General features: G+C 41.5%; 1 protein-coding gene across 1 annotated transcript in view; it reads right to left on the reverse strand.

Annotated features, from left to right (window-relative positions):
* Positions 1-1,995: 1,995 nt before the first annotated feature.
* Positions 1,996-14,551, reverse strand: part of SLC44A1 (solute carrier family 44 member 1) — a 145,407-nt gene continuing 132,851 nt past the window's right edge. Inside the window, exon 16 of the mRNA XM_081150682.1 lies at positions 1,996-3,827. Coding sequence (XP_081006808.1) covers positions 3,813-3,827 — 15 coding nt within the window. The 3' untranslated portion in view covers positions 1,996-3,812. The remainder of the gene's footprint in view (positions 3,828-14,551) is intronic.

Below are 14,551 nucleotides of genomic sequence, written 5' to 3' on the forward strand. Positions count from 1 at the left end.
AGAGAGAACGTTCCTTCCCTTAAATGTTGCCAACAGTCTTCCCCTTGGGGAGTCAGCATAGGGACCATGGGCCTGGAGTCATCGATCTGAGTGTCAATGTTGACACTGCTGCTTACCAGCTGTGTGGCCTTCAGTGAGTCATTTATCCTCGATAAGCCTCAATTTCCTCATCTGTAACATAGCGATCATAATAGTAATTCCCAGTTAGTGCTGTTGTGAGGATTAAAGGAGGTTACATATGCAAAACGCCTGGTTTCCTAGGCATTTAACAAATGGCAGCTGTTACTATTAATTACTCCCCTGCACATCAAGTCCTTCCATGCCACTCTGGCGTGGCTTTCTCCCTCTTTGTCTTCGGGGTCTTAGAAGTCCCGTTCTCACCCCTAACTCCCCCTTTGCAATGTTATACCTGGCTGAAGCACAACACTGCCCTGATGCTACTCTTTGTTGAAGCCCCAAATCTACACCTGTTGCTTCCTGTTAATATCTGGCCTGAGTCAGCATGCACCCCCTAGCCTGGGAAAACCCTGAGCTTCTCTAAGCCTCAGTTTTTTCAGCTGTGAAATAGGTGACAGTAGTATTTATAAGGGGTGCTGAGTGGATTAAATGAGATAATCCATGTTACATGTTTAGCACAGTGTCTGGCATATAATAAGGGTTTAAAAATAGATAGCTGCTTTCTCTTCCCAACCATAGAAACCTAGCTATTTTTTTCCTGCCCCCTTCCAATTAAAAACAAACTCACTAAAAAGCCCTGGAACCTCTTGGAACTCAGAATACTAATTTCTGATCCTAGGAACTTATAATAGACATTTAAGTTCCATATTAGAGGAAGGATGGTTCTGCTCTGATGTGAGCTGGCCTTCTGTGAGGTGGTCTAGCTCCATACTTGGAGAACTCTAAGCAAAGTAGGAAGTAGTCAGTGTATACAAACTTGGCAAAGGGTCTGGAAACCATGTGATGAGAGACACAATTCAAGTATCTGTGAGTATTTGGCCTGGAGAGGAACATGATCAGGGAGGACATGATCATTTACTCTAAATCTCTCCAGGGCTGTTGTGGGAGGGAGCTGACTTGTTCTCTAGCATCCCACAGGTAGAATTAGACCTAACTGATGGAAGCTACAGGAAGATAGATTTCCTCTCAACAAAAGTCCAGCTTTCTAACAGAGCCATACAGTACTGGATTTTGTTTGGTAGCAAGGTCCCCATCAGTGGAGGTATCCAAGCAGAGCTGGGCATTTTCTTGGAAGAGCTGTCCTAGGGGAATCAGGCACTGGAGGGTAGCTGGCAACGATAACCTTAAATATCTTTCTGAACCCTGAAGTTCTATCATTTTGCAAACTAGAGGCCAATAACTATTCATCCCATTTCTGACTCAGTTTTGCAATTGTACTCAACTCTGGAATGCACTCAGAATCTCTTCTCCCCAACCCCACCTGCATATAATCCATTGCAAGAGGCCCCACTCCTTCCTGGAAGAGGGCATGAGAGTGGCAGTTAACTAAAAACTGTAGCCATAGCAATGTTACTATGCTACAATACATTCTCCATATACCATGGCCTGCTTTATGCTGGCACTGGAGACGTTGAGATGAACAAGTTCTGGAAGACGCAGGTCTTTCTATCACATCTGCCTTGGCTCTGGAAATGCCTCTTGGTCAGAGAATGACATGGACAAAGCAAATTTATCTGCCTGACACTCTCCTCCGGCCCCTCCATAACGCAGAGGAACAGGCTCAGTGTTCCTAGTGAGAACGTTACTCAGCAGCCCCTCTCCCTCTGCATGTCCTCTGAAAATGGGATGGGCCCGATTGAGACTGGGCAGTTGAGACTAGGGAGATAAAGGGCCATAGGGACTGAGCAAAGGTAGGAAACAATGAGAACAACTCCAGGGAATGGAGAAGAAACTAATGGAAATAGCAGCCTTCAAAGCCCAGATACCAGGGAAGTATTAGGATAACTTTGGGACATGTAAAAGATGGAATACTCTGCATCCAGGAAAAATGATCTTTATGAAAAATACATAGCAATGCGGGAGAAAGCTTATGGTATTATAATTTAAACATAAAACCTTAGAATGTTGTTGTTTTTTTCTAAATACAATTGGATAATGTCTACGGTAGAAAAGTAATACATTCATACATTTCTCTTTTGTTTATAGCTTTTACCTTAGGCGAAGTGGCCTCATCCATGAGAGTTTGGCCTGGTTTCCTACTGTCAAATACACCGCCTACAAATGTTACACGTTTACTTTTCTGCTTACATAAAAAAGAATCAAAGACAAGTACATTGGCTTTGAAATATAAGCTCAAATTTGGCATGACTTTCTTATGATAAGTTAAAAAAAAAGATAAAGTGGGGGTTAAGGGAGAGATTAGCAGGGGTCAGATTGTTACGGTCTCTAAATTCCAGGCTGGGCTTGGGATTTGAGCATGTGGTAAGTGGGAAGCCACTTACAAGTTTAGGAGCAAAGAGTTATTTTAGGAAACTTGACTTGGCAGGAGGAAGAGAAAGAATGAGTGGGATGAGCCTGGGGTGAGGAGTTGGCTGGGACCCAGAAGCCCAGACCTCTCCCTTCCACTCCCTGTCCCTTAACCTTCCCTGGTTAGATTCTCTACAGCCCCTTCTCTCACCCCCCACTCCACCACCCACCACCCACCACCATTAGAATACAGTGATTATATTAGCTTTATAAATCTTTAAGTAGTTCTTCAGTTAAATGGGAAAATAATAAATTGGCCTTAATGAAAACTGTTGGCTTCCTTCCTAAGTCATCTAAAACAAGCCTTTTTCTGGAAAGGCCCATATCGTCAATATTTCAGGCTTTGCAGGCCATATGGTCTCTGACACACTATGCAACTGCCACCAGAGGAGAGAAAAAGCAGTCATAGACAGAACATACAGGATTGGGTGTGGCTGTGTCCCCATAAAACTTTATCTACAGAAATAGATTTGGGGCTGGATTTGACTCACAGGTCATAGTTAATCAACCTGTGATCTAAAAGAACATTGTGTTATTTTTCTTAGGAAATAATTCTGCGATTCCTCGATGCCTGTAAAGCCTCCTTGATCCGCCCTCTCAGACACTTGCCATACCCCCCCATCCCCACCTCCATTTAGGAGAGGAAGACTAGTAGTAATACAATGGGCTAATTATCTCTGGAACAGTGATAGGCAAAGCAGAGTGTTAACGTGCAAGGGCTTTGATTTTAGACCTAAGTTTGAGCCCTGACTCTGCCTACTGTGTGATCTTAGACATAGCACACAACCTCTCTGAGCCTCCATTTGCTCTGGGGTAAAAGGCAGACAATAGGGGCAACTTTACAGAATTTTTGGAAGGATCAGATATTTGTAAAGCACTCAGCCTAATAATTGGCATGGAACAGGCACTGAATAAACAGTTATTAACCCACATTGGCCCTATAAATAGCATTCAAACAGGGCAGACACAGACCGAAGAGAATTCCGTTGTGGATCCAGCCTTCAGGCGGGTCCTGGCGCTGGAGTGAGACGCAGAAGGGAGCGCTTTGATACACCCAAGGCCAGATAAGAAGGCAACACTGAATTTGAAGAGGCTGCTGCAAGACAGATTGGTATCCAATGCCTCTGATTAATTATTTATGAGGCAGCTCCCCCTGTGCCAAATCCGCTTGGCTGTTTGTGGTTTGGGAGCATGGTCGCAGGCTCCCATTGCTTCACTGCAGTAATAAGATCCTGGTCTTCATCCACAGACTCTCAACAGCTGGTGAGTGGGAGAACCTTGTATAAACAGCCTCCTCTGAGTTCATTCTTCTCGGCTCCTGGGACTGGTCACCTTTTCTTCAGCTGGAAAATAAACACATCAAGAAAATGAATGCGTCTCTCCTAGGGGAACACGACACAGTGAGAAGCAATCAACAACAGAAAATAGCGTGGGATCCTCTTTAGAGAAGACACTGTGAAATGTAAGAAGACTAAATACACACACACACACATTAACAGAGGAGAAAGATATCTGAAAGCTTAGGTTCAAATCCTGATTTTACCCCCTTAGCTATTTACTTGTGGGCATGTTATTTACCTTCTGTGCCTACATTTCCCCATGTATAAAATGAATGTAATCGCGGTATGTTCCTTTAAGGTTATTGTGAGGATTAAATGCATTAATAAGTGTAAAGTGCTTAGAACAGTGCCTGAGACATAGTTATGAATGCTAGATTTGCGTTTGCCATTTTGGGTATCAGTATTATTCTTTGACAAAGGTGTTTTTTCAGAGTAGCTGAACAACTGAGTCAAACAAACACATGATGAATCAAATTGGAAACGAATCTGAAGTACCTGATTCTATGGTACCCTCAAAGACCCAAGCCTGTAATTCACATGCAGCTTTGGATTTCTCACTCCTGTGACTGAGTTAGCAGTGGGACAAGTCAGACCGGAATAATGGGTATTTCCCTAGGTGAGCTCAGTTCAAGAAACAGTGACTGAGTAAATGCACCAAAGTTTATAAAACGTTATTTTAACTCTTAGGAAATACATAATGAAGTCATTAGTACTAAAGGACCATGCCGTGTACAAACTATTCTCAAATAGTTCAAAATATTAGATGTGCGTACATGTATATGTAGTCATATATGTGTCATATACACACAGTCACATATGTATACACACACAGAGAAAGAGAAAGAAACATTTAATAACAGATGAGCAAGGGTCTGTGGTGTTCTGCATAATATTCTTATTCTTGAGGCTCTTTTTGTAAGTTTGAAATCATTTCCAAGTAAGAAGTTTAAAAAAAACTCATTAGGATGGGTTAAAAGTAAAAAAAATGAAGCATTTTTCTCAAGTCTGACTATCAAACAAGCACGGGGCCACTGCAGGACAAGCAGAGGTGACAAGACACAGTCCTGCCAAGACGCCAGGAGAGCTGGACTTGGAACAAGGGGACCCACAGCAGTTCTATGACTCAAATACCTAGCGGAATCTGCCACGGTCGCCTGGCACGCCCATCTCTGCAATTAGCTTTGCTTGTCCCCAGATGCCTAAACCAGGTTGTAAGTGGCACTAAGAATAACATGGCTTGAAACCTTTGCCGTAAATTTCATTTTAGGGTTTTAGAATTGAGACTTTTGGTTCGCATGTCGGTTATTGCCTCTTTGCTGATTCCCCCGTCTCAACTTTTTCCCAACTTCAATCCGTTTTACAAACTGCTTATAGAATGAATCCCTAAATTATTGCTCTCACTACATCAGTTTCTCACTCAAGAAATTATATAAAGGCTTCCTATTTTCCACTACAGCTTATCTAAACATTCCAGTCTAATCCATTCAATGTTTTGTGATTTTACATATTTTGACTTACAGTTTCAACTGTCGTCTTTTCTCCCTGTCACTGAAAATAACAGGACCTGTGATTAGACTGACCTCTGATAGAGGCCGATGTTTAGCTACAGTCATGAGGCCTGATCATCACTGTGGTATATTGTCACAACCAATGAACCCACATTGGCACACAGTGATTCACTAAACTCCACACTTTATTCAGATTTCATTAATTTTCCCTAATGGCATTTTCTGTTCCAGGCTTCCATCCAGGAGACCAGAGTACATTTAGCTTCTCTCCTACTTTTAAATTGTAAAATATTATTTTAAAAGCCAAATGTAAATAAAGTGTATAGTCTGCATTTTCTTCCCCCCAAATAGAAAGAAGAAGCAATCTGCATAACAAAAACCCTCCCTGTTCTCTAACCCTCCCCCCCAAAAGATATCCAGGCCCCAAATAACCCTTTATTTTCTTTTGTTAAGAGCTCCCTTGTCCCACCTTTCTTCCCATAAAAACCTTCCATTTTATACAACTCCTTGGAGCCCCTTCTAGTTGCTAGATGGGATGCTGTCCAATTCATGGTCAATTAGGTATCCAATGTACTCAGTTAAATTTTGTTTTTTTAACACCCTCTTCAGAGAATACCCCTTTAGTTGTCTGCTGGGGATGAGAAAGGGCCTTACCTGACTTCTCAGAATAAATGGTGGTGTCTGGAGAACTTAATTTTTTAAAAATACCTTTAACATTTTTAATTATATCTAAAGTACAATACAGTGCCCAAATCTTAAGCTAATGAATTTTTGGCTCATGAACGAATTTTCGTTAGCTAAGGAATACTAACGAATTGTTTATACTTATATTTATCCATGTAACACCATCCAGATTGACAGGGTTCAGGTTATGATTCTTGTTCCAGCTGTCATCAAGGTTAAACATTACCAGATACAAACGATGCCACGCTCTCCAGGATCTCTGGGACCAGTAAAGAGCAAGAGAGGGAGCCATCTCTGGTTGTTCTGATAGACCATATATATTGCAACACAGCTTTGATCCCTAAAGCCTCCAGGCCCAGAAAATCATTGTCTTTACCCATTTCTTTACACATTGCTTGTTAATAATCTGAAATCATTCTGAATAGGTTTCATGCAATCCTGCAGATTCCTGCCCCACCCTCAACAAAGTGAAACAGAAAGACAAACATTCTGTTATGCACATATGATAAAGTTTTATTACCTTTAACTGGGAGTGGCCTGCATGGCCTACTAGCTAATTATTGACAAAGAAGGGCTACAAATCCACTGTTCACAAACAAGAGCCACCATTCAACTGTTTTTGACCTATAAAAATGATAATTTTAGCCCGGCCAGGCGTGGCTCAGCAGCTGAGCATCGGCCTAGGATCCAGGTGATCAGGGTTCGATTCCTGGTCAGGACACATGCCCGGTTGTGCGCTTGATCAATGACTCTCTCATCATTGATGTTTCTATCTCTCTCTTCCCCTCTCCTTTCCTCTCTCTGAAATCAATAAAGATATATTTTAAAAAAAAATGATAATTTAAAAATGATAATTAACCTACTGTTTTTGATAACTTTGCAAATAGTTTATGTCAGAAGGATGCCAGAAATAAAAGTCCTCAAATCAAAGCTGCTTTATTGTGCATGGTATGGAGTAGGGGCTCAGGAAATATTTACCAGATTAATTAGAAGGCGCTAAAATGGATATGGGGTTATATCTACCTAAAATGTACTAGGCTTCAAATTCTTTATGCCACACTATGTGGATTGGAATTTGGGCCTCATCTGTCAATTTGTCTCTAAGGAGACTCTTGGAACTGACCAGATTCCCGCCCTCTTTTCAGATGCATTTCCCTCTTATGATCCTCATGCCTCAGAGGGTGCCAGTCTCCTACCCATGCCAGGGGACCGTAAGACGCATGCGCCAGCGTTCAGTTATACTCCAGGTACTTGTCAGAGAACAAGATGCACTCATTTCACTCCTGTATCTACCAAATGCTCAGCTAAGACACATAGGCCAAAGGAATGACTTGCAAGTCCAGAAATAAACCCATACACCCACAGGCAATGGGTTTTGACCTTGCCAAGAGTGCTAAGCCCGTTTAATGGGGTAAGAATAGTCTTTCAACAAAGGGTGAAGGGACAACTGGATACCACATGCAAAAGAAGAAAGTTGAACACCTACCTCAAGCCATGCACAAAATGAACTAAAAGGAGATCAAAGACCTAAATGTATGAGAGAAAACTACAGAACTCTCAGAAGAAAAATCTTTATAACCTTGGATTAGGCAATGGTTTCTTAGATCTGACAGCAAAAGGGCAAGCAACACCCCCCCCCAAAGGTAGATAATTGAACTTTTTCAACATTAAAAATTAATGCTTCAAAGGACATTGTAAAAAAGTGAAAAGATGACCCACAAAGTAGGAGGAAATATTTGCAGATCATATATCTGATAAAATCTAGTATCCAGAATTAAAAGACAAATTTTATAGTAGTAGTTGATATACTGTGACTGAAAGAAGTTTTAATCTCTTTAATATATAAAAATCTTTTATCCAACAGTAAGAAAAGCAGTGATATCTCAATAGCAAAATTGGCAAAGGACATGAATAGAAAATTTAAAGAAGAGGAAATATAAAGTGCTGATAAATCAATGTAAAATGTTTAATTCACTAATAAAGAAATGCAAATGAAAACAAGGGACTGTCATCTTTTGCCTTTAGGGCTACCAAAGGTGAATGAGAGTGATGTCATGAGTACCCGCCAGGTGTGGGGAAATGTTGATATTCATAGACTTTAGCACAAATGTAAATTGGTAGAACATTTCTAGAGATCAATTTGGCAATATGTATCAACCTTCATGTCTTTACCTTTTTGCTCTAATAATACCATTTCCAAAAATCTATCTTAAGGAAATAGCAGTGTGACAAATATCCGTCTACAATAATACAAGATGATAAATAATCTAAAAATTTAATTAATATAAGGGAATATAAGTCCACTATTAAAATCGTGTTTTAAAAGTGAAATATTTTATTTAATGATACAAAACATGCCTACTACATATACACAATATCTGTAATGTTATATAGTGTTAATTGACAAGGACAGGATAAGAAAGTTTCTGTGTGTGTATATTTTATTATCCACTCTGTGAAAACAGATCTATAAATGTATAAATCTAGTGGGAAAGGTGCAAAAATCATAAATTAGTTATTCAAGTTAGAGAGATGCAGGATAGTTTTCTTCTCTTTTCTGGAAAAATTTTCTACATATTTTAAAATGAAAATGCATTACTTGAATAATCAGGTTAAAATTATAACTTTAAAAAGAGCCTTTTAATAGTTCTGTTTTTCGGTCTCATAAGTCATCTAAGCTCTAGGCATATATGTCCTTAGTAATGGACAGAGATAAAGACAAAGATTTCTATACAAAGGTGGTCATTTTAGCATTATTAATAATCTAATTTTGAGAGGAAATTGCTATATTCAAAAATAGAGGACTGAATAAAATACAGTACATTCAAATGAAAGAATATTATAAATCTATTAGTTCTGTTTCCAAGGAATTTTTAGTAATATGGGGCACATTCTCATGTATTATGTTAAGAGGAAAAAGAAGAGAAATTATTTGACATGTATCTTATTTACTATAGCTTTTTCTTTTTCATATGACCTGAATTAGATAGATAGTAGGTAGATAGAATACACACACACACACTCACACACACACACTCACACACATACTCACACTCATTTATTTCTGTATAGTCACTTATTTGCTTATTTTTTTATTTATCCATTTAACAATTTCTTTACAAAGACTGGGCTTGAATTCAGACTCTGGCAAAAATAACTGAGTTTGGGTGAATTACTACTCTTCCCTTAGCCTCTGTTTTCTCATCTGTAAAATGGGAAGAACATCTACTCGGCAAGAGTAAATGAGGTAATGTATAGAAAGACCCAGCACAATGACCTGCTCATAAAAGGTACTCGAGAAATAACAATTAATACTATTTTACTATTATTTTTTAAAATGGAAAAGATTCAGGAAGCAAACAGTAGTGGGGAACTACAAGTATGTGGGTGCAAACCTTCACATTCTCCCAGTCAGGGGAATTATTTAATTTATACTTAAAACACAGACACACACACACACACACACACCACAAAACATTTTACACTCCCTGGACTCAAAAGGAATTTAATCGTAAATCAACATCAAAATATAACTAAGACTGAAATATAGTTAAGCAAAAATAACGTCAGACAATACGATGCACTCCAGAGAATTTTCCAATGCTGCTTAATAACTATATTGCCCCCTTGTGGAATTAGTGATGCATTACATATCCCAGGGAATTTGAGATTTTATTTTGAAGTAATTTATATAGACAGGTTAAATCACACAAATATTCTTACCAAAAAAAAATTAACAGTTAACAAGGTGAGACCATACACAAACTGTTCAAGCACATACTTAATTTTAAAATGAAAAGTTTTAACGTAGAAAGTAACATGATAGGAAGTTTGGCAAACTAACAAAAAACCACCATAATTCCATCCGTGCAAAGCAATCACATCATTTAAAAATTATTTTCATTATTTTATCCAATTTTCTTTTAATTGCTAAGTTAATATTATACAATTAGCGTTTTTCCACACAGTGACGTTCTTCACAGTGATTTTCAATGGGTGTCCAACATCTTATTGAGGGGATGTGCCATACCTGGTTCAACATGCCCATACTGCAGGACATCTAGATGGCTGCCCAGTAAAAAGTCACTCACTGTAATAGTTTATTTATTTAGTTATAAAAGTTAAAGTATGTTCTTATTACAAAGATAAGACAAGGTTAGTATTTTCAAAGAAAAGCAAAATTGAGAAAATAAACTACACTCACAATTTCCCAGCCCAGATAAGCACTGTAACACTCTGCAGATTTTTTAAACACACACATATATGGGTAATATATATATATATGTAGTATGTGTTCCCATTTTTAAAAACAAAAGTGGGATTATATTACTATACAACCTTTTTTTCATTTAAAATTATGCCATGTGCAATTTTTCTATGCCAGTAATGCTCATAGAAAAAAATATTTTTATTACTAAGTGGTATTCCACTTAGTTGTATTCTTAGTTGTATAGATATATTAATGGCACACACACACTATAAAGTACTAAGTTCTAGTATATCCATTATTAAGCATAGTGCTTACAATTTGATGGGGCATTAAAGAAGTAAACAGGACAAGTAACTACAGAAGCAGCCTGATTTGTAATGAAATGCCATTAAGGAAAAGAACCGGCTACTAGGACAGAAGGTGATGTGGTACACAAGCTGGTTGCAGGAGGTCTGCCTGAAGGAACAGAGACAGTCTGGATTGAAGGGGAGGACTGTCGCACGGGGGCACCAGAGAACCTTCTAGGAAGAAGGAGCAGCCCATGTGGAGGCCCCGAGGTGCCCACATTCTTAGTGAGCACTAGAAACTGAAAGACGGTCAGTGAGGCCCACACGTAGGCCGGGGCAGGTGAAGCTGGAGGCTTCCATGCTGCATTTGCAGCCTGCGGCAGGTGAAGCTGGAGGCTTCCATGCAGCATTTGCAGCCTGCGGCAGGTGAAGCTGGAGGCTTCCATGCTGCATTTGCAGCCTGCGGCAGGTGAAGCTGGAGGCTTCCATGCAGCATTTGCAGCCTGCGGCAGGTGAAGCTGGAGGCTTCCATGCTGCATTTGCAGCCTGCGGCAGGTGAAGCTGGAGGCTTCCATGCTGCATTTGCAGCCTGCGGCAGGTGAAGCTGGAGGCTTCCATGCAGCATTTGCAGCCTGCGGCAGGTGAAGCTGGAGGCTTCCATGCTGCATTTGCAGCCTGCGGCAGGTGAAGCTGGAGGCTTCCATGCTGCATTTGCAGCCTGCGGCAGGTGAAGCTGGAGGCTTCCATGCAGCATTTGCAGCCTGCGGCAGTAACACGGCCTGATTCATATTTTAGAAAGCACACTCTGGCAGCTCCGTGCAGGGGCATGGGTGGGGAGGGAGTGTAACGTGGGAGACTAGTTGGGGGAGTGCAGCAATAATGCAAATGCGAGATGACGGGGTTTGGGGCGTGTAGTGGTAGTTACAGCTGGGTATGAGACGTGAGGGACGGGGGAGTTGGTTAGTCCAGAGTCGCAGTAAACGCCACATCCAGGGTGGCTGCTAACCTTTGTGGACTGCAGCCAGAGGATGCGTGGAAGGCCCTGCTTTCACCCCGCCCCCAACCAGCTTTTGCTCCCGCCCGCGTGATGCGCTGGAGTCTCTCTACGCTCACCGGTGGACGCCTGAGCCCACCGTCCAAGCCGCGTCCACACCACCTGCCCCAGCGAGGCCCGCCCTTAGGAGGAAGCCCTGGCCTTGTTGGAGGAGGGGGCTCCAAGGCCCTGGGTTTCTCCAGCGTGGTCTTGGAGGGAGGAGGCCGACTCTGGCTGGGCACAGCCTCTGAGTCCTGGACTCCTTGCCCTTTGTAAAGGGTCCAGAGCAAGGAGGGCAAGAGTGAGGGCCCCGATGCTCAGGTTATTAAGGCGGTACTGGCGACATCTAGTCAAAATTAACTGAAAAATCTCTTAAACCATCCGTATAGCACCATATATATGTTTTATGTATACAACCCTATATTGTCGTTGTCTAACACTCCCTTGTCCATGGTTCTCTATGGCTCACAGTTAAATTAATTTCACCTCCCATGATGTTGGTGGAGTCATCAGCACTCACTTACCTGGCTACTTAAACAATGTATTGCCTCTGTATCCATGGTGAGCAATCTCTTGAAAATATTCATATTTATACCTTGGCTGTTAGGCTTGATGCCATCTATTGCCTGCTTACGTTAATACATCCGTAAGATGACTCCCTGTACATTTTGGAAAACTACAGGCCTTGGGATGACAGGTTGAAAGAGAGGGAGGGACATTTTTAAAGGGTTCTAAGTTTCCAGCTTGAGCAACTGGTTTAAGGGTGGTGAGATTTTCGACACGGGAAAGCCCAGGGAAAGAATGGGTACTGATGTACCATAGTTCACTGACCTTATTTCTTAAGTGTTGGACATACTTCATTTTATAATCAGAACAATACAGCAAAAGCTTTTCCTTAATTTCTAAATACAGAATTTCTGGTTTAACGGATGTGCACATTCTTTAGATTTCTAACACACATTGCCAAATAACCTTTAAAAGAGCTCACTGTTTCCTCACAACACGGGTGGATTCTGAAGACCGAATTTCTAAGTCTACCTCCTCTCTCCTCCCTCCTACTTTTCCTTTGTCCACTCGGGAACTAAACTTCCGTTGGGTATCTGCTATGTCCTACACAGGGCCCGAGATAAATCCAGCTCTGTTCCTTGTTGGGACGGGGAAGGGACTGGGGGGGAGGAAGAGTTGGGAAAGACTCCCGAGTTCTGAATTGGATGACTTGGAAATCCTACCCACACATTTTTTCTTTATATCAGGCCAAATATGTTAAAATTCCTTCTTTGTTTAGGTTTGCGATGCCACTCTGAAAATTTGGAAGGAAAAAACATTTACCTTTGTGCGGACCACACATGGGATACTGAGACCAGGCTTTGCCCCCAAGGAACTATAATTTAGAGGGTATGATTTTACAATGAGCTTCTAAAATATTATGCCAATTTTACCCTCTTAAACAGTGGCTGCATTACGTCTCCAGGCCATGAGGCAGGACTGCCCTGGCCAGGGGCCTGTCTCACGGCAGCTGCTAGAGAAAGATGCAGCAGGAGACCCCAGGACAGGGGAGGAGATCCCAGCATGAGGCCCCTTTATGCACAGGAGGGCCAGCCCCCACCCTCTTGACGCCATACTGCTGAGTGTGAGCACCTAAGTTGCTAGATTTGACTCTGACCTTGAGTTAAACCAGGTACGGGTGGGCTTCCTTATTGTTGTAACTCAGATAGGAGAGTCCAGCCCAACAACATCTTTTCTCCTTTCAGTTGGCACTTAGTGAAAGACTTAGGTGCGCACACCACCATTTACAGCTAGTTATCGAAGACTCAGGCCCTACCCGAGGTTGGAAAATAGAGACAATGCACCCACGTGCCGAAGGAAATAAAAGGAGATTCCTGGAGTATTGTGGACCTAACACAAGACTTGGTTGCGAGTATTGCTGCTCCCTTCTCTGAACATCAGCTGGTCTATAAACCACTGGACTCCAGAGCTCTGTTCATGACTGTGGCCCTAACACTTAAGTTACTTGCTAGAGGCCCTCTGCTCTTTAATAAGTTTCTTAGGTCTCTGAGTCTTCCCGTTCTCATCTTTAAAATGGGAACAACGATTCTACGTCTCATGATTCTTAAAAGGATTGAAAGAGATAAATCATATAAAGCCCATACACAGTTCAGTAGCTTTCCCTCAGTAAGTGCTCAGTAAACGGAGCGGCGTATACCACCCTCGCCTACCTGGTCCATAAAATATTAACGCATTTTACTTATCAGACCACCTATTTGAAAACCAGAGAGGAACCATTTCCAGGTATTGTTTTGGGATGAAAAGTAAGTGAAAGTAAAATGATTTCTAAAAGGCTTACCATCTGCCCTTTAAAAATATACGATGTGGCTAAACCTTTGGAACTTTAGATATGTGTCAGTTTCTTCAACATTTGCTGACCACTTTTCATGTACCACAATTAGGCTGTGTATCTGTGTCTTTCCGAATGGGCTCCTGCAGTTCCTGGGCTCAGCAGGATATTGAAGCAACACAGCGGCTGATCGATCTGGGCCACCCCAGGCAAACAAGCACTGTGCTGACTCCAATCAGCGCAACCTCCTGGCACTCTGCAGACATCCTTACTTTGGAAGAAAAGAGAGAGATGTACAAAAAGGGATATGTTTTTCCCAGTGAAAGGAAAGAGTCTTTCTGACTCCCACCCCCATACCCCACCATGCGCAGGTCTCCCTCCAGCGGAAATTAAAAATGTAATAATTTTAATTTTTGATTCTCAGTAGGAGGCCAGCATTTCGTAAATAATAAAAGTTACAGATGACCGTGACTTTTATTTAACAAAGTGCTTTAACTTCCTCTCTATTCCTAGGAATCTAACAAGTAAAATCGGGCATTTAGTCTCTCCCCTCTCTTCTTGCCAGAACATCGGGGTGCTGTGGGCAATGAGGTGCATTCCACCCGATCAGGGGATCCTGGATGGGAAGGGCTCTGGAGATGGTGGCATTTGTCCTGAATAATGGCAGATG

Source organism: Miniopterus schreibersii (assembly GCF_964146895.1).
Source record: "Miniopterus schreibersii genome assembly, chromosome: 11".
NCBI lineage: Eukaryota > Metazoa > Chordata > Mammalia > Chiroptera > Miniopteridae > Miniopterus > Miniopterus schreibersii.